At 43.3% G+C, this 21023-nt stretch overlaps 2 protein-coding genes across 2 annotated transcripts in view; one reads left to right on the top strand and one right to left on the bottom strand.

Annotated features, from left to right (window-relative positions):
* Positions 1-4370: 4370 nt before the first annotated feature.
* The window catches only part of T265_14731 (hypothetical protein), a gene marked incomplete at both ends in the record, with an annotated part of 47743 nt that continues 31090 nt past the window's right edge, over positions 4371-21023 (bottom strand). Inside the window, 3 exons of the mRNA XM_009174989.1 lie at positions 4371-4622; positions 7890-8908; positions 10908-10979. Of these exons, the coding sequence (XP_009173253.1) occupies positions 8858-8908; positions 10908-10979 (123 nt within the window). The remainder of the gene's footprint in view (positions 4623-7889; positions 8909-10907; positions 10980-21023) is intronic.
* Positions 10786-21023, top strand: part of T265_09024 (hypothetical protein) — a gene marked incomplete at both ends in the record, with an annotated part of 16219 nt that continues 5981 nt past the window's right edge. Inside the window, one exon of the mRNA XM_009174985.1 lies at positions 10786-10857. Coding sequence (XP_009173249.1) covers positions 10786-10857 — 72 coding nt within the window. The remainder of the gene's footprint in view (positions 10858-21023) is intronic.

Raw genomic sequence — 21023 nt, 5'->3', positions numbered from 1 at the left:
TTTTTCGGTCCTGTGATATATATATATATATATATATATATCTTCTGGTACACGCTACCGTTTTGTATTAAGATGAGTTATTGTAGTGACATGAAAAGATGATCTTTGCTTGACTCTGTGATTTTTCTAACGGCATTGAGAGGACATCAAAACTCTTGTCTAGGTTGTCGAAAAACGTGTTCGCAGGTCTGTGAAGGCAGTCATTCATATAACAAGCCGTGCTGTGCAGTTTGCGAACAGGAATCTGATGCAGACATTGGAAGGTTTTTCACTATGCCTCTTCGAACACTTCCTTTGTTTACTTTCAACTTCCTGTATGCTGAAGCAAGTTTAATCCAGTCCTTGAAAGCACTTTTCCAATTCGAACTTGAAGGCTTGACATCAATAAATACACCATAGTTTCGGAGAAAACATTTAGGTTGCAGAACCAGAGATTGGTCGTATAGACTAATCCAAACTGAAGGCCATTTATTTAGCGAGCGGTAGAAAAATACTGGAATTGAATCACCGAATGGAATTACCTCGAAACTTCGTTCAAGTGCAATCAAAAATCTACATGACATTTGGTGGTGGTTGTTTTTCTATTATTATTCATTTTTCTCGCAATACACAGTCCACTCGAATACACCAAAGTTTCGCATCTCACACCGTGAAAGTTCTGAGCAAGTTGTAGACAGAAGATGAGTCATTTGACAAGGCAGTGTTTTCTACAGCATCCCCGTTGGATTCTTTGAGTGAACAGAGTGACTGGAAGTACCTATATCATTTCAGGCGCCTTGTCAAAGATGTATTAAGGAGAACCGGTGCCAAAGTTAAGGTCGCATTTACAAAACTGACTGTAATTTGGCACTACTACACTACGGAGGGAAAAGCTTTATTGCCACAACCTTTCAACACTGTTCTTCTCCAAAAAACGTTGACTTCGACTTTTACTAGTTTCACACTAAGCCATCAGCAATGAATTTCCACCGACACTCAACTTTTATTGATTACCCTGATAAAAATGACCGGCGTTGCTTACCGATTTCCCGAGCATTCATTACGGAGCATAACACATAATTTCGATGAGAACTTCTCGACAACCCGCGAGTGGTTTCGTCATTCTTAGGGATCATCAGATGGGTACAGTTCTCGAGTTTCTGGCTAACTTATTTACTATTTGAACCCGTGTTGTCGGAGTTCATGAAGAGCCTTCTGTTGAGAAATATCGTAAACGAGAGTCAAACGCGGGATTTGGCCGAGTTGTAACCTCCTATTGCCCCTTTCCCGGCTGATAGACACACGGTCAGTTAAGCTTCACTGTTCGTGCAGAAAATGAGCAGTCCTCTGCATCGAAACGCAAATGAAGTCATGGACTGCAGCAAGCGAGTGAAGAAAACTTTTAGGTGGTACTGAAAACTCTGGAATTCAGTGCCTCCCTCATCAATTTTAATCGGGAAAAAGTTACCCACCATCCAAAGGAAGGAATGCGAATTCGAATATCTTACCAAACGCAGTACAAGACACACGCTGAGAAATTCTTTTAGAATAATCGGGCTTCATCCAATGCAAAACCACCAACTTTTAGGCGACGAAGCTTTGAGGTGGTTAAATCAAAACCCTCTACTGGACATCCTGGAACTGAAGGTGGGTCGGTTGATGTTTGAACTCCAGAATCTTAACACTCGGTTATATGTCCGACCAAGTTTCGACAACTATTTGACGAACGGTGACGTCAGAGATATTTGGTGGCATCAGATAATTGAATTCGTCAGTCCATGTTTATGCCAGTCGTACTGCTAAGCATGCACAGATTTCCGATCAATCCTCGACTTGGAAGTCCACTTCAGCCAGCACGGTTATGTCCGCTGTTTACGTAACGGCGCCAATCAGACGACTCATTTCATTTGCCTACCTCTGAGAGGATAGAATGTTACAGCAAGTTCCGGGAATTTGTCTACTGATATCACGTTTCTCACAAACTGACAAAATTATTTGCCGCGTTAGCTACTTATTCTGAACGGCTGTCATAAAAGTGTTTGGTGGGCATCGATTTCCACTGACGGAAGACTAGGACTGACGTTAATCTTCCACTTAATACTTCTAGAATTCTTCGGTAGCGGTTCCTACTTGACTTGTACCGTGTGTGACAGTGTGATTTCCATTGTAAAAGTAATGAGTGATGTTTCGTTTGGCACAACATATAATGCGTCACTTTCGTATTGCAATAAAGGTGCCATTTAGCGTTTTCCTCAAGCAAATTCTCTCATACATTGCTCATTGTCGTGGACTCACCCAAGTTTCAAAAGTCCTAGGTTTGACTATGAGCAAGTTTTGTGAACTACAAATACTTTTACAAACTTATTACACCAAATACCACAACATAATACTGCGCAGTTTATTCATGACACGAGCATCGCGTACAACAGGCAAGCATATGCAAAGCGCTTTCAGATCAGTCAAAGTGACACGTATCAACGGTTAGCAGTGAAATGGCGTGGGTCTGACGTACTTGTCCTAGCACACCGTAGCACATAGATCAACAAACTTTGTGGACGACACCCATGGGGAATATTCCGTAACGTGCTCTAAACCCAAAAAAGCAAGGCCCCCACAACCCGATTCGACTTTGTTTTCCCCTAACCCATTCGTCGTGGTATTGTACACACGGACTATGCAGCGAAAAAGAAATTCTAACATTCAGCACCGATTTATCCGTTTATTTGAAAGACCCTGCATCGTCTGCCTTCAAGAAAGGTGAAGCAGATAGCTTATTAATTTAGACTGACCAGGGGTTTGTGCCGAAAGTGAAATATTGCTCAATATGTCCACCAATCATCTACCAGATATCGCTGAAATGAGGAGCTGTCAATCGGTTTCAAACAGTTTCAAGAATGTAGAGTCATCCAATGAACTTGAACTTTTTCACCATCCACGTTTATACTGAATTTCGCTCATTGGAACCCGCTGACGCTACGTCAATATGGTGTTAACTCGGATAGATTTCGGTACCCAGTAGCGGACAGCTTTAACTACCGATGTCCGTGTGGTTATTGAACTTAGTTTACCCACTGCACACACTACCTCAGGGTCACGCCAAAGCCGGATCTCGTTTCGCTGAATTCGAAAATGTCTACTGAGTTACAAATACGTCTCACCTAATGATAACTGCTCACCCATTATGGGGAAATCACTCACTCTACTAACCAAGCTACTTCCAGTGATCGTTGCCTTGTTCGCTGAGCTGGGCAAACTGATTGAAGCCAACCGATTTGTCATGTGCGAAGTGCCAACACCTCAACCAGAACAGCCAACGAGAGCCAACTGTCGGATCAACAAACCAGGAAACAGGCATCTTTTCTTCATAAAGTGCATAAAGCGGAACCCAGAAAGGTCAGGAGAGAAGTCGATCGAGCACCGAGAGCAAGCTTGCGGGTGATGTGGATACTAACCAATCAGGGCACAAGATAACATACTAGCCAGTAGGACCACCTGACCGAACAGTCAATCAAGAATGAAGTTTAGCCTCGATTAGCATCGCGTATATGAACACATGCGGCATCACTCAACCGCTACGCTCCACCCTGTTCCCTAACAACGCACTGGAGTCACCCCTATTGGAGATGAACCGTGCGCAATCAAGCTGCTCACCCCAACAAACACACCAACGACCACTGAGACCAATTAAGCTCTCAATATTCTCCCTAGCAGCGAAAATGATTCCATTTGTGCTTCTTTTACTTGACTGATCGGCTACGCTCATCTTATTGTGGGAAAAACCTAACATACTACCCGTGATCTTATTAGTAGTGTACATATAATTCCGTTACCTATTTAACACATTGAAGTTAGATTGCTGCTACCTCAGAGTCATCACATAAACTAGCTGTATAACCTAAATATTGGTGAATTTCCTTCTAGTTCCAGTGCACTCGTACAAATTTCAACACACCAATAATAATGAATATGGTTCAACCTACGTCCGCATGTGTTAAAATTGAGGTGAACTTATATGACAAACCGTTCTCCGCCAACAATAGAATTTCCTTCAGACGCACAGGATTCCAGAATTCCCGTCGAATCAGTGCAAATAAGTCACACCGCACAGCCCGTCTTCGGGAGAAAATTGCAGGACTAAAGTCTATAAATCAATGTTTTCTCCCCACCTGGCGTTTTGTTTCTTGCTGGTTTGGTCGAAGTATCGTGTTTTCGCCTTTGTAACCTTAACTGATCATTACATTAGACTTTCTTTACACTCATGCGGACTAGCCGAATGCTGATACACACCTTCAGGACACATCTCCCAAACATGTTGGAAGAACCAACTCGATAAAAACATTGCGCGATGACGAGTTTCTACCAAGTTGCCCTCAACGTCTGACGTAGTAGCTGTTTCGACAGTGTGGTATAATTCGAGAATATCGTAAAACACTCAATGAACATGATATTCCGTGTGCATCGCTTCGTTTCCAAGCTGAAGACCAACTGCGCAAAGAGCAGAACCTTCCTTTTGTCCGCTGCCACTTGAATAGGCATCATACTCCATAGCACAGGATTGATTGGTGGTAACCGTTCCGCTAAGATGAACTACTTGGTCTTCACGCAACGCTGGACACTTATGAATGAGTGTCCTGAACGAAAACCTGTGAAAGAATGCAAGTAAACCTGGTATGAACAAAACGTCCTAAGTTGAACAACATATCACATTCGGATAACTGTGAAATGGAAGTAGGTAGGCCGGCTGATATAGCGAATACGATTAAGGTGCCAGAGTCCCGCTCACCCGTGAACAATGATCGTCACCACCACTATACAGCAGTGAGATAGAGTTGGTTATTGCGGAAACTCACTCTCTTGCATTCCTTTGTCTGCGCAGGGTCAATTATTTGTATAGCGTGAAGCAGTCAGCGCCACGCGGAACAGCAAAACATGACACATGAGCGCACAAAGAATACCAAAAGTCTCTAAAAATGGAATACAAGAACAAGGTTTGTTAGCTTAGTCTGTTGACAAGAAAATTCCACATGAATTGGTCGTAACTTCAAACTACCAAAGCAGGTTATGTGGTACCAGCAGCTGCATGAATCACAAACACCAACACCACTCAGTTGCCAGGACTCTCGTTATCCGACCCAAACACTTCAATGACCTTTCTCTGCAAAAAATTGCTGATGTCATGTGGTATCTTAACGACTGTATGGTGCTTAAATGTGTCTAAATTCCCCAGACGCGACCGATGAATAATTTTCTGCCCTTGGACACTTTTGTGACCTTAAATCAGATGGACTATAATGGTCACAAAAAACCAGAACTGTTGCTAGTGTAACCAAAGCACTGTTTTCATTCGTTTTCCTGAATCGATTTTCTCTATTATAATCTTGTGTTGATATTACCGAAAGTTTCTACATGGTGAATTTCATCTACTGAAAGAGATATACGAACAGACAATTCCCCTAAATCACAATGTTTTGTACCAGTCCGTGAGACGTGAGTAATTCTCGCCCTATTTCAGCTAAAAATGATGCCTTCTCCCTGTTGGGCAGAGCCACTTAGACAAGTTAAAAGGTCTATTCTGACCTCATTATTGGACCACGAAATGAATAAGGTTACACTGAAAACAGGCCTGTCATTTAGCGAAATACCCTCATTTGCATACCCATTTGGTTCTTGACGGGGGACTCACCTGGAACCCAGTTGAATGTGCTTGCACCCGGTTGCTTCATGTTTCCGTTGAGATATCGTGATACATGTATGGACGTGGAACACTACTCATAAAATTGTTGGAAATCCTAAGATAGCCCACGACCCGTTTCGCTCTTCTCGGAACCCATCAGGTAGGCACAGTCCCCGAGCTTTCGTCAACCTCTAACCCAAATTGCCCGATAGCCTGAAGCACCTTCAAAATTACAACCACAGGTGTGTTAGAAACATTTCTAGGCGGCTACTAATCGGCTTTGGTTCAGAATCGATCTCACAACTACCACGATCCACTTCGGTGGTATGTGTTGAGAGGAGTTTGTGCTCAATAGGATTGGCCTGAGAAAAGTCTTGGTTTTTATAGTCCGAGAAAGTCGTAGAATTGGATGTCTCCCAACTTCAAGACGTTGGCGGTGGTTCCGACAGTAAATCCACCATTCAGTTAGACCCATAACTTTTGAGATGATTTTGATAAAGCACAACTGCGTTATCTCCCCTCTAACACCGTACGGATTCTAGCTGATCACCTAGAATCTCCTCCATTTTTGTAAACATGTCCATCAAGACCTCTGACACTTTGTCTGACTGGTCGTTCAATTCCGGTGGCCGCTCGAGTGAACTCGCGTTACACAAGCAACATCCTTCAAGTCCAGCAACAAAAATCATGTCGCTACTTAGTCCTCAGCACTAAATTTTTCAAGCCGAACACATTTCAGGACAATCATTCAGAAGCGAAGTCAAATAGCGAAATACACTTATTTGCAAACAAATTTGGCTTTGCGAGAAACTCACCTGGAATCCAGTTGAATCTCCTGGTTTTGATGTTTCCAGGCAACTGAATGTGCTGCACCAGGGCGCCTCATGTTTCAGTCACTACGATATTCGAGATATCGCGATACATATATATTTTTCTAATGCACTAATCATAAGGTTGCTGAAAACTCCTCGACAGCCCGCGATCGGTTTCACCCTTCCTGGAGCTCATCAGGTAGGCGCAGTCCCCGAGTTTCCGTCAACCTTATGTTCTACTTGAAGTAAAATATGTTAGAAAATGCAGGTGTGTGAAACACAGTGGTCTGCTCTACCGATAGAAAAATGCTTGTTTCAACACTGGCCAAAACACTTGCGGTTCCGGATTCAATAAAATGGTTCGACGCAAGCAGTCGTCAGGCGTTAGAGGCACGCTCAACTTTCAGGTTACGGTGAAAGATAACCATTAAATTGCTATTGGCGAGAACGCATTCCACTCAGGTTGTATGGATGACGTCGACCGCTTTCGTGAGGAAACCACTGTTTTTAACTTGTCCAGCTCAGCTAATGGCCACAACCGCAAAGTCCTAGTTTACTAACTGCTGCGTAGGTAGGTTGAAAACATGAACACCCGATTAACTAAACTTTCCACTTACTAGTGGAGCGTGTTCATTTTGAACCGTACTACTACAGCTGATTCGGAGGAAGCCCCTTGTTCGAGAAAATTCATCAGAATTCTACGACGTCCAACCAAACTTGTAAATTGTTTTCGTAGGCACAGTTAAGTAGAATTTGTGTACGACTACTGAACATATGAATGAATGCGGGTTCTACAAAAAGCGGGAAACAACTAAGTTGTATCAAATGCACTATATGGACTAGTGAATCTATAGGGGTACATAAGGCGAGCTGAACTTTGAGAATACGGCCTGAGTGGTTGCTTACGTAAAGGTTTGGCCCACGCGGGTGACTGTCTATCAGGAACAGAATGGAAAATGAGGTCAGCTAGACGAACTGACAACTACTACAACGATGCTAAATGATGCACTTCACATCAAAGGAGAACCATGGCCATCTGCGCCGAAGTGAAGTCTCGAACTCTTAGGTCTGAAAACCGTTCAGGAAGAACACCATACAACCTTCTTGTTGGTTTTCCACCAGCAATACATGGTAGGTCGGTCTATTTATGCAGCTTCTCCAGAGAGAGGACAACTGTTTGTCAGGGTGCAGTGTAATACTGTGGTGGGATGGAACGTTTCGACTGTCCACGGCAAACATATTACACATTCATTACCATTAATTAGGGTCCAAGCCGATTTCGGTCCGGAACTCCTAAAAGAACAACCGCAGCTAGAATGTCCCACTTCGGTTCAGGGAAGAAGAGAATCACCCGCTGACAAATGTTTTAAGGAATACGAGGTGCAGCGGTTAAGAAACATTGCTTTAGACTTCTCTTCACCCACCTGAATGGGATTTTATTCATCCACGAGTTAGCTCACCATGCCACACCAACTTTTTAGTAACTTGATCATCAGCGTAAATGCATCCGCTGATCCGAAAATCGGCCGACGAAAAAGTTCACGTTCATGATCCTGTTCTTGATAACGTTACGGTATTCCACAGCCAACTACCTCGCTTCCATTTTGACAGACTGCGTCAAACATTGTTCTTCAATGCAACCCCACTGATCGAGGCCCTTTCAGTGAGTTGCATCTCAGCGAAACTAAAACCCGCAGCAACAAAAACTCCAGACGAAAAGTAAACATAACAGTTCACCTGTGCAAACTCGGACTAGAGCTGACCAGCAAGAACATGAATGCGAGCGAAGGCTGGAAAACAGGACCAAGTCATACAACAGAATACGACTGCAAATGCTTATTGAGGTCAAGCAAAAAGCGATGGAACTTAGCACGGATTACAGCGGGATGGTACAGAATCCGTTGGTTTACGAAAGCCAAGGTGTAACATAAGAACAAACGGAACAAACGCCAACCCAGAGGGTAGATCACAAGAGATGTTCAACACTTGGTCTTCTCAAGTCCGCACAAACCGCGTTCACATGACATGAGAATATCCATCCATGAACACACGACAGCTGAATGTCGCCAAGTGCAGCGAGCGAAAGCCAACACAGCGTTACCGGATACAGTAGGACCACGTAATTGGCAGCTTGGTTAGACAGCTGCAAAAACAGGGGTGAACTCTGGCATTGAGAATGAACGGTAGTACAGTTGATAGAAGTTGATTGTGCAAAGGCTGACCGTACGCACAAAACGGGGTACATAAAGAGAGAAGGTTAAAGTAAACAACGAATGAGTAAACTGAATCTGTTTGAGTAATCACAATCATGGATGAAAGCACACGGGATGGCCCGAAAAGACTCTTTGATGAAATGGAATGAAAGGGTGGAAGATGCACAATGGCGCAAATATTAAACAAACCGCTGGTGAAGAAACAAGGCAGATATATTAGCTGACGGATCCTGAAAGACAAAAACAAAGGGGGTAATATGTGAGCTTTCGTTCATCAAAAACTTGTTCCAAAATTATATTGACTTCTAAAGAGACATTCGTAAGGGTTAATCCAAAAGGAACCCCGGTAAACTTGACTGGAACTCGCCGTCCTTCAATGTTTCGACATTAGTTTGCAAACAATTCATGCGTTCGAAAAATAAACTTATGTTCTCTCTCTCATATATATATTAAACATATGTTCTCTCATATATATATATATATATATATATATATATATATATATATAGTCAGTATTCAGTCCCCAAGAGCCTATGAGATCATAGTATTTCTCTTTTTAAGGCGAATATGTATTGTTGATAAAAGACCACATGGATACAAACGAAGAAAGGACGCCCGATCCACAAGAATTTGAACCGAGGCCTGGATGTGCGCTTCACTGAAAACTGACTTTATCAAGTTTGATGTGTACTTTCAGATTACCGTCCACGGGGTACATCAACACCCAACCGTCAATTCAGTCGTTTCAATGCACAGTACAGTGCGTTTTCCCATCGTACATCCTAACTGCACCCTTCCAACTAGAAGAATAGGATAGCAAGACATCGAATCCTGGCGGTGTACAGCGCAACATAGCCAACTGCATTAATCATAGCGGAATCCGGATCACCTCGTTTTCCGCCTAACTGTTCGGACGCTGGCGAGCTCATCTAGTGAAAGAAGCCGACGTCCGTGCATACTAGCTGTTTAACCATCATTGAAGTTAAATAGACGGTTACTAATGTTTAATGAGCGAATGTTTAATGCCTACGAATTGTGGATATTGGAAAAGGAACGTTTGAAACGACGGAGATTTAATCAAGGCATCAACGTTTGTCGACTCAGAGCTAGCTCGGGTATCCAGATATCTGATCCCAGTTGATACGCGTAGTCGGAGTAGAAACGAACATGACTTTCACGTTTAACAAACCAGACGGCTTCATCTGGCTTTACAGAGCATCGACTGGAGGTCCAGCTACGATAAGTTTCGAAAAGAGAGCTCGATGAAGAGGTGTAACACCGAGACGCACAGTAACACGGAATGTATTCGCCGATTGAAGTACACGATTTACTCCACAATCCATGATTTGAAAGCACATGCTATCTGGAGTGACAAGATTGCAGAGTACCTTCACTAAGTGGTCGAACAATATACATGATCATTTCATCATTGACGGCAACACCAGATGTGAACACTGGCGCTTCACTGCTGAACCACAATGTCAATTTATTTGAATAAAGCCTCAGACTGGAAAGGATAAAGAAATGGGGAGAGGGAGGAGGGCCTGGAGTTAGCCTAACGCAAATAGCTGAGGTGCCTACACCTCCAACACCCAATCCGAGAATCTTGTTCAAGAACAAGATACACGACATACATCACTTTTAAACAAGCAATAGATCAGCGCGCTGCAGACCTCCACAAGGGTTCTGAAGGTTGATGAGTACTATAATGAACCGGCGCAAGCCAGCTAACAGACCAAGGGTGAAAAACTTATTTTTGACGGCAAATCGGACAAGCTTGAGGATCTAAACGCGAGTTGAATTGACTTGATAGATAACAACAGATGATGCAAGCGAGTAAAAGCTTGAGGTACCACTGTCAGGAGTGCGAAGGAAAGCTCAACCCAATAACCGACTAGCACCCCGTTGACAGGTAAACTGTGATCAAGTTAGACAGGCAAAATATAACTCAAAAAGCAATTCCTGATTACTCGTGCACATCGACAGAGTTAGCAAACTACTTCATTGGGTAGCCAAGTATAAGCGCATTTAATAACCTGCAACATATTTCGGTTGAACAACAACTGACGGACTTGTTGTCAGAACTCATAGTTTGCTCAGTTGAAGAATGGAACGATTTCTGGACAACTACGGGTCACCGACTAGCACCCGTTTCCAAAGTACGCTAAGACAGATACAAGTGAGTTGGAAGCGGAAACATCACTGAGCTATTACCTAGAGTTCACTCACCGTGGGGGGTGGATGCACAGTTTGCTGTGGTGTAGCTGATGCACAATTAGCGGGTGAATCCGTCTGAGGAGTCTAAAACAAACGAAGCGAAATGGGTCATTGAATTAGACCGATGGACTAACTGAAATAGGGGAAAACGGGCGCGATGCGTGACGACCTGGTCATCGATATGTAACTTTGAATCACAAAATCAGTGAAAAAAGATGCCACAACCTCGATTATCAACAGGGAAGCATGAATAAACCAGAGAACACGGCACAACATCAACCCAGCTTGTCCAGTTAAACAAAGGGTTTGCAAAAGGCTGAACAAAAGCGACTAGGAAGATGGAACGTATGAAGGCGCGGAGACAATCGAAGACTGAGGGGAGCAAAGGATAAATGAGACGGAGCACCATACGCTGTTCACCCCGATAAGCAGCTGTCGAAATATAGATGAAGTGACAAAAATTCGGTGTTGCCGTGTGCTGCCGTTGTGTGTATTGCTCAACCTTTGAATCCGTGAGATGGTTTATTTAGTTGAGAATAATAAAACTGATTGTTCTGATTGTCGACCGATGTTACTTATAGAAATATGCCAATATCACGAAAGAAGCACTCCATAGGTTTGTGAAACATCTCGAACAACATGAGCTACTCTTTGAGAGATACGGGGAATTTGTGACCATTTTTCTCATGATTGTTTTTGTTTTAAAATTCCAATTCTTCTTCTATTCTGACACAATTGTTCTGATTGGAAGTGGTCAACCCTACATCGTACACATTGAGTCACGTCAGCATACGTATTAAGCAACCACTCACAACTAAAGAAAGAACGTTTCCTCGGCAATTTCACGCGATCAAAACAAATATCAGCCTCGGCATTTCCCTTACTGCGGCTTAGATCAACACGACAGGGAGTCTGATGGACAATTACATAACTCCAGCAGCAGAGTAACGCTATGCATTTCGCCGGGCGAAGGCTCAAAAGATATACAAATATAATTATAGGATTGGTCAACAAAGATGGTTCCCAGCCCTCCAATCATCTCCCAAATGATCACGTAGAGATCATGACACAAACGCTGGCTTGGCCAGCAACCAAGACTGTAGTTTTTCACACCTTATACTGTCTAACCCCTGTAGATTAACCCATATTTTCCCCACACGTTGACAGTCTTGTTTAGTTTAGACCGTATCGCCTACGCCATTTTCTCACTACCCGACTTCTTTTGACCCATTCACGTCCTACCAGCAATTGCCTAAGCAACCAAAGCGAGTTTCCTTTCCCAACCACACTCACTCTTGTTCGCTGTAAATCAAGGTTCAGTCTACCCGAATCTGTACCCAGGACTATTTCGGCTACCTCTCAGTTTTGGACAACGTCCTGTCTCTCACTGATAGTCTCCAACTTCATTCTCATCGCTAGGATGTACCACAAATTTCCTTATTTTATCAACCCTAACATGTCAAGGTTTCTTTTCGAATTTGTCACCTTTCTGTAGTCCACACGCCAGACATCATCACGATTTGTTTCTTGACCAACGTTTCGGCCTCTCCGTTCTCCCCTCCCAGACTATACACACCTCTGTATACCACTCTAATACCCTACATCCATTGGTAACCACTAGCTTGACTTTCATCAACTGTTCGATATTTGTTGTTACAAGTCCCTGTGAAAGCACGCCGTCTCCCCGTTATACTGGTCGTTGCGCGTTTTATTCGGACAGGTAACTGTATCTTCTCTATAGAACGTTTATTACGCAATAAAAAGGATCTTATTGACGTCAGTGTAGCATTGACGGCGGCGAACCGGAGTACGGTCAGCGGAGCGCCACTTTGTTCAGTTCCATTATTACAGATATAAATAGACTTGGACCCGAGTAAGACTGAGTCAAACAATGTTATTCAAACACCATCAAACGTTTTCATACCATAAAAAAGTGTAAAGGTGGAGGGAGAGTTGGAATTTTGTCTAAGTGGAGAACAAAGTGCAGATTTTCAAGCCCATCAAGCAACACTGATCCAATGTGTGCTGAGACCATGTGTGCAAGGTCATTCAACATCGAACCTTTTGTTTCAACTGTTTTTCTGCCAACACACTGTACAACATTACGGTTATCGACTTCAAACAGTCTTGGTTCAACTTTATTTTGACTTCCAGACTAAAATGCAACTTGATTTCGACTGGAGGCATCCGCTCGCAGGGAACAGATTATGAGGCATGGAAAGTGGTCGATATTCACGTTGAAGGTATACGAAGCGATCATTAACTCGGTTGTTGAAAGTCTTTCGTTCGCTGACTCAGTCTGATGAAATGGTTATAGGACAACCCATCATTTTGAGTGGGTACGACCAATTGTAGTTAGTTGCGAGACCAGTAGAACTTCTAGTTCGAACTGTCTTCCACCTGTTACGGTGTAATTGTTCTAGTTGGTGCACAACGAAGCGAAGAAGCACTGGGCTCAAGTTCCACTCCTGTAGGTGTCCATCAGCAGTGCATATACTTGATTGTACCGGGATTGGAAGCGAGCGCGATACAACTACTCCACATCTGAGTACACTTGAGTTATCACAAATAAACAAAGCGATTGGTGAGCTCGACAAATCGAGTCGAGTTGGCAGTCGCCGAATTATTCAGTGAACGCCCCGATTGCATAAACCGACTGATCTATCCGCCAGGAACTCCCAGCCAAGTAGCCGGGTAAAGTGCTTCTCTGCTTTGGGACTGTTTAAGCGCGAGTAACTGAAATCGCCCGAAGGTCATATCTTTGAGTCATCTATGGAGAACAGGAATGGTTTGAACTGGGTGTTCACGCAAAGGTACCACACACAAAAAGGTGAAACATTATCATAATCTAATCACAGGATCACGCAAAGCTAGTAAAAAATCGACAGAACAGCGTGATTGTGCCATTCCGCTTCAGCAATCTTATGAAAGTGTTGATTATAGTTTTACCGGGAGACACTCCAATCTGAGTCGCCAACTCAGTCGGAACTTATCGTGCGGTTGAACGAGTTGAAACGCAGAGCACTTATGCAAATACACCCGAGCGTATCATGAGACTTAGGCTAATCTATTGTTGCGCCACCAACATATCTGATCTGACCGAATTAAATCACGGAATCAGGGTGGAAGTGGTTTGTCGCAAATTTGCGTAGCCAACTGAAAAGAGTTTGGTAAACAATGAGCGTATTTTTTGCCACTTTTCACATTCGATACAGAGGCTCCACTAGGTCGAGCGTATAAGCTAAGAAGTTGATCGCGTTTTCAAACCAACAGGGAATAAGACAGAGATAACCGCTGAATGCAATGTTGAGAGTTCTTGTGGGTCAAGAGCGATCATCCAGACAAGGCTGAGCAACACATAGACGACCATCACATCGATACGGAACAAGAGAATGGCGAAAACAGTAACTATTCAAGTTTGAGACAAAGCAAAAGATATCGATTGTAGCCTAACAATCCAACCATACCTATGCGGATTGCTTTAACAAAGATGTATTTGTAAAGTCGATATTGGACGCCACAGGTTTCTCACTTATCTACTTCCTTTGAACGGGTACTGTGATATCCAGACAGTCCATAGGTCACCACTAGGAACGTTGGCCTTCCCACCACCGAGACGTGCCTACTACGCTCATCTAGCCCTAGGAATCTATGAACTTGACACCATATGGCAGCTTCGCGCTATTTTTGTGAGGACAGAGCTTTCCATCAAGGCGGAACTATTACTGTCAGCTCCACAGAACGGTTCGTTCTGTGTTAGAACCCCTAAAAGAGACCAGCCGTCCATCTCTCAGCGTCCTTAGACGGGTCTGGCCAACAACACCTTTTGGAAATTTCCAAATGGCCAGAATATCAGCAGTTATTCTAAACCAAACTACAGAAAAATCAAGCACCACTAAAACTCCACACGTATTTGTCGACAAAATCAGTCTCCACTAGGATCAGATAGTATTCTGTGGACGTGAGATGTCAACTCATTATACACGACTGTAAATGAAGGCGAACCGGGTTGAAGCCGAAGTACCTATGAAGAGTTTCGAAAAGGAACCTGCCGTCGGATTTCTATATGCACCAAAATTATTTTGGTAGTCTGAACATGACACCTCCGAGATTAAACGGGACAGCAGAAACGAATTTCACCCCTATGCCGAGTTAACTCTGAATGTACTATTAAGTTCTCTCTCACTACCTTGTCTTAGCGTGCAAAATACAGCCGGTGAAAAATCTAAGAAAGCACCGTGTCGCGAAATTTGTTTTGAACTATTTGTCCGCCCAACCCTGGAACAGTGCTTATGGATTTTAGTTCTTCGCAAGGAGTTTTCCCAAAACAATCTCGAAGAAAAAACATACTTCGACCTAATGGAGATTCAGTTATGTGATCTTGCGTCAAATGAACTAATATCGGTGACCGGACCAAACCGGGATAGATTGGATGGACTGGTGTACTATACAAACCCCGCAGATCCTAAGTTATGCAGAGATCTAAATAAGTCTAACGTGAGTGCAGCGTCCCACATCGAAAGCATACAGTCCACTGCACTCGCACAGTTGACGGATCGCTTTCACGCGGATAGTCAGGGATAGGGTCTATGACATCAACCTCATCGATTTCCCGACTGCCCGTAAACGATGAACGATCAGGAAATTTCACACCTGCGTTGGTGAGCACAGATGAGAAAAGAGCAAAGAAATATAAGTGACTATCGACCGTAAATAAAAGACCTAACAATGGTGGGACACGCACGAAGACACGGTCTGGATTTAGAAAATGCCGAGATTTTGACAGCCACAGCGACCAACAGTGGAAACCGTCTGTGTGAACAGAACAGAGAGCGCAAAGCTGTCGAGCATGTGGAAAGCGGTTTCAGAACAGCCGAGGTTACAAATGACTGTGGAGAAGTTAACCGGGGCACTAAGCTCAAAACGACCAAAGTTCAAATAATGCCCACATCCCGTAACCAAATTTTCATAGCGCTTACTAATCCACACAGACCGACCCGATGACACTCAACTCAAGTGCCCTGAATCGAAAGTGCACCGCCCAAAACCCTACCTAAGCTGACTTCAGTTTTGTCGAAACCAGTGGTGGTAAGAATCAGTCACCCATAATTCAGTTTTTTTTTATCGACATCCAACATTGACCTGAAGTAGTTTAAGTTTAACTATTAGAGGAAAGCTCAAAGAGCAAGAGCGCCAATCACGCTACTTTCAAGCACCGATTGGTTGTCACCAGCAGAAGCAAGCCGCATGGATTATGCTCGAAGATCTCCTCTACGAATTTGGAACAGACAAAGCACTCACAAGAAAGTAAGGAGACCAACGGCACCCTGGAAGACTGAGATAGCTATACAGTCAAACTGGTCGAACATTACGCAAGCGTCTGTTGCGAAGTGAGAAACTTAACAGGCGGCCAGCTTAGCAGGTAAAACAAAACACTGAAGGTGTGGTAGCTGAGTTAAGCAAGGACTCAAAGCCAAAAAAAGGATTATTTAACCACTGAGTAGATAATTTTCTGGTGTATTCACTGCAGCAACAAGATGGTGGTCATGCGGGTGGATAGCTTGTAACCGCGCTAGAAAAGGCACAGGCAATGACTATACATGCACCACACCAACCCCCAGGCTGGTAAACGGGACATGGTCTCTTGGTAAGACCATCTGCCTGGTCGTAAACACATAATCAATAATTTTGGGCAAAAGTTAAGGGCATAATGATGGCTTTCGTGAAAATATGGCACATTAAGTGCTTAAAAATATCATAAACAAGAGACCAGATGAGTCCCCCATCAAAAACCAAATTGGTATGCAAATGAGTGTGTTTCGATAATAAACATGTGTTCTCTCAGAGTCAACATAGAACATAAATTTCCATTAAGGAACTTGAAATAGGCGCCACGTATTGGCAACATTATTCGAACATGAACAGTTTTGTTACACCCCATTCCATCACCTGCTGTCAGCACAATATGTCTGGATAGATACGTCATGGCTGCCTAACTGAAAGCTTCATCAATACCAACCACTAACAGACGTTTTACAAGGCACCGTTTATTCCCTGTTACTTTTACCTTTACTTCCACGACCTACCTGTTCCTGACTCTCCCTACAGGTGTAAGCGTACTGGCTGTCCCCCATCAAAACCAAATTGGTATGCAAATGAGTGTGTTTCGATAATAAACATGTGTTCTCTCAGAGTCAACATAGAACATAAATTTCCATTAAGGAACTTGAAATAGGCGCCACGTATTGGCAACATTATTCGAACATGAACAGTTTTGTTACACCCCATTCCATCACCTGCTGTCAGCACAATATGTCTGGCTGCCTAACTGAAAGCTTCATCAATACCAACCACTAACAGACGTTTTACAAGGCACCGTTTATTCCCTGTTACTTTTACCTTTACTTCCACGACCTACCTGTTCCTGACTCTCCCTACAGGTGTAAGCGTACTGGCTGCAGTGTGAAAGGTTGTAATCGTCGCAGTTCAGAAGCTCACTTGGAAATCAACATTCGACTGAAGAATCTTACTGGGTGGTCCCAAAGACGCTCAAGTTTTCTAGGCGTTCCAGAGTACTAAGGTGCTTTCCTTCACGTAAGCGGTTTTTCATCGCTTACAGTCGATGATGACTGTCCTCCAAGACCCACTAATGTGCAACAACTCAGGGCCACCCGAGATGATCATCCCAAACGGTTGTCTAAGTTCAAACGCTTTTATCAAAGTCCATCGACTGTCTTTTGATGACATGAAAATGATAGTGCTATCCGCTCCTTCAAATGTTGGTCGAAAATTTGTTCCTTTGTGTCTCTCCAGTTGGCCTCTTGCAGAAGAACACTGCCTTATTACTAGGTCAGCGAAATACGTCTCTAGGTGCAGGGATACCTCCAGCTTCATTATCATAAGCCAATTTGATGCCTGTAATATCTTTGCCCAGAATGTACAATCCGATGGTCAACAGCCCTCTCACCCGATTTTATATCAGGTTGTATCAGCTGCCGTGCAGAAACGTTTGCTTGGGAGAACTACTAGGTACCGGAATTTTGCGATTTCCTACAAGTCCCACTATCTTATCCATTCTGACTCAACGAGTCATGCATTATTATTGTTGGAGTGACTTCTTTTTAGCTGCGATTGCAATACTTTACTGGTGACCATCAGCCTTAATGCTTAAAGTCCCCTCCCTTGTGGTGCACAAGGCTATCCTTGATCTAACTGTAAGGAACCAGTGAAGACAAATGCGTCAAGTCTATATGTGTATGCATTCGATGGTGCACAGAACTTGAATTACCCAGTTCAATGGAACCCTAACCGAACAAAATATTCAACTGTTTGGTTTACTAGTAGACATTTCATTTCAGAGGGAAAACTAAGCGGCCTTCTGGTTCCCTTCGCAGTTAGGTGATTTCGAGGAGCACTGCTCTGCGAGGGACTAGTATATAGTGAATGTGGATATCTCAGAACTAGATTGATTCAGAAGCTACGTAAAGAGGATAATGAGAATCATGCGTACGAGTGTCAATTGTCGGCCCTGGACAACACAAGAGATACGAAAAGACGCCAATTTGTACTTCTAAACGCAGCAGACGTGCATGACAGTTTCGAAATGAAGGGAGAATACCTAGTATGATGTGTATTTCGAGCCATCTTTTCAAGACGAAACCAAAGTTTGAGGAAAAAGCAATGTGAGTCGAATCTTAAAGTGGCCATTTATACTGAGATGTTAAGATCAACTATTTTAAACTACACTGGATGTGAGAAGTTTTTAGCACGGTATACGAAATAAAAGCCTCAAAAAGGCTTCCTACCTACAAACTCTTACAACCACTTCCCTTGCGGGATCATTAGATTCGTGTGATGAATCTGCAGGGTGCAAAACGACTTATTAACATTTGACAGAACACACTACTCATGAGGTTGCTGACAACTCAGTGGCAGTATCATCATCGATTCCGCCCTTCTTGGGGCTCATCAAGCAGGTGCAGTGTCCGAGTTTACATCAACGTTAGGTTCTACTCGAAAAATAAATTGGCCAAATACACTTATTTACAAGCTAATTTGGTATGAACGAGAGACTCAATTGAATCGCTCGTCTGGGGGTATTTCGGTTGAACGGAATCTGAGTTTTGCATGTGAATTTACAGGGCAAACTGTAAAGCATGAATCAGTAGTTTTCCAAGTTCACTATGAACTATTTGCATGGTACAATGCAAGTGTATTGAAACAAAACTACCTCGCGAAAACAGCGACTGTGGACTTGAATCACACAACAACAATACACTGCTTTTTATCATTCCGTTGAGACTGTCTTGTCGGGAATTCGAAATAAGACACTGAGTGAGTTCTTTAACTGTAGTTCGTTGTTCGTCGTTCCTCCGTCAGTGAGAACGATGACAGATATAGACCTGAGACTGTGTAACATCCAAAGAATGCAGTATGTGTGGGCCTTTGTGTCGAATTAATTAAGCACCAACTGGTGAGCCTTATTAACACTACGTTCGCTGCAGTACTGAGAAGTGGCTGAAAAACTCGTTAGAAATTTGGAAAATACGCTTTGAGTAGCTCATAGTCTTCTTAGAGGTGTGTTCTCTTTCTGTGATCAATATGAAAATTCCGAAATATAACTTTGATGACGTATAGACTCTGACACACGCACGATAGATGATACGATTAAAATAGGGACAATATCTCCACTGGTAATTGTTGCTAGGGCATTCGTTTGCGTATTGATTGCTTGTTTGTCTGGGAGGAACTTGGTACAAACCGATATACGAACTAACTGAGTTAGCTACGTGTATACACACAAATCAAAATGAGTATGGATAGCGGTTTATTAAGGACGGTGAAGAATCGAACGCAATTTGCATGGGGTGTTTGAAAGAAGCTCTCAACCCACGCGGATTTCTCCAGGTTCATTGACCGGCACCGGTGCCACCCGATGGATCGTTAAGTAAGCCAAAGTCGGGTGATAACCTATGCACTCTAAGGTGAATGTTCAGCACGCAAATCCAAGGTAATATTACATGCGAACGGTTAAATAGTTCATTATGAACCAAAGAATAAGTCTGAAATACCCATTAATGAATGCCTTGCGTAAAATGGGCGAGACGGGAAATCAGTACACACAACACTGCGAGTAACTGAAAAGTGGGCCGAATAACGAAATATAGAACTCCGGTAGGTAGTTCTGGTGGGTACTTGGAGCAGATTCGCCAGGCAGACTTCGTTTCAGTAAGTGAATGGTGAAAAGCGCGACACCAGTCACAACGAATTCGTTAGGCGAAATTACAGCAAGCTTTAGGATACTCGCTTACTAAGAAGTCTATCATGAAGTTGCTTGAGATTCACCTTGATGACAAAGCATCATTCGTGGGACAATAAATCCTGAAACTTCCGTTTGGATGAGAAAAGATGAAGGCTTACAAAAGACAATTTTGACCGTTCGACACATAAATGTTTCGGGATTCGCCATACGTCACAGCAACTTTCGTTGCTGAGACCCACCATTCGCATGCGGGTCATTGAAGCGGTTTACTTCCAGTCTGATTGCACACGTAAGCTCTGTGACCTCCGCATGACTTCTCTTTTCTCCGTAGCCACTCAAGCAGTGAAAACAACCTGTGGGTGCTAATATGGACGGTCGCCATAGGACAAAACACGCCGGAGGAGAAGCTAAGGCAAACAGTGAGGTATTGGTAATTTGCTGAAGAAATACGAAAATCGGTGGTAGAAACCGTGTTCCTCAGTGACATGATATCTCGTGAACAGCACGTTCCCAACTTGTGTGAGCTTTTCTATTATCGTTAGAGTACATTTTTGGGGACATGCTTAAAATACAGAGATTAGAGGAAACGAAGGGAGCGCGCCTGTGACCAAACACAATCCAGCTCGAAACTCTGCTATGTGTGTGGAATTTTTTGACATCCGTGAAGCTAAAGAAGTCGGATAAAAGCAATCAGACCAGTTGAAGCCGCCGGCAAGTACATAAAATGATCGATCCAAATAAGTATTAGTGACGGTGGAAAAGGAGCCAGCGAAGTCAGACAGCTCCGAGGCTGACTGAAAAGCGCAGCTTGTGCTCCAGAGTTGAACAACTGATACCCCTTATGAAACATTTGTATCGTTGTACAT

Source organism: Opisthorchis viverrini (genome assembly GCF_000715545.1).
Source record: "Opisthorchis viverrini unplaced genomic scaffold opera_v5_249, whole genome shotgun sequence".
In the NCBI taxonomy this organism is placed as follows: Eukaryota; Metazoa; Platyhelminthes; class Trematoda; order Opisthorchiida; family Opisthorchiidae; genus Opisthorchis; species Opisthorchis viverrini.
Note: the sequence above shows the minus strand (reverse complement) of the source record. Positions and strands in the feature narration are given on the sequence as shown.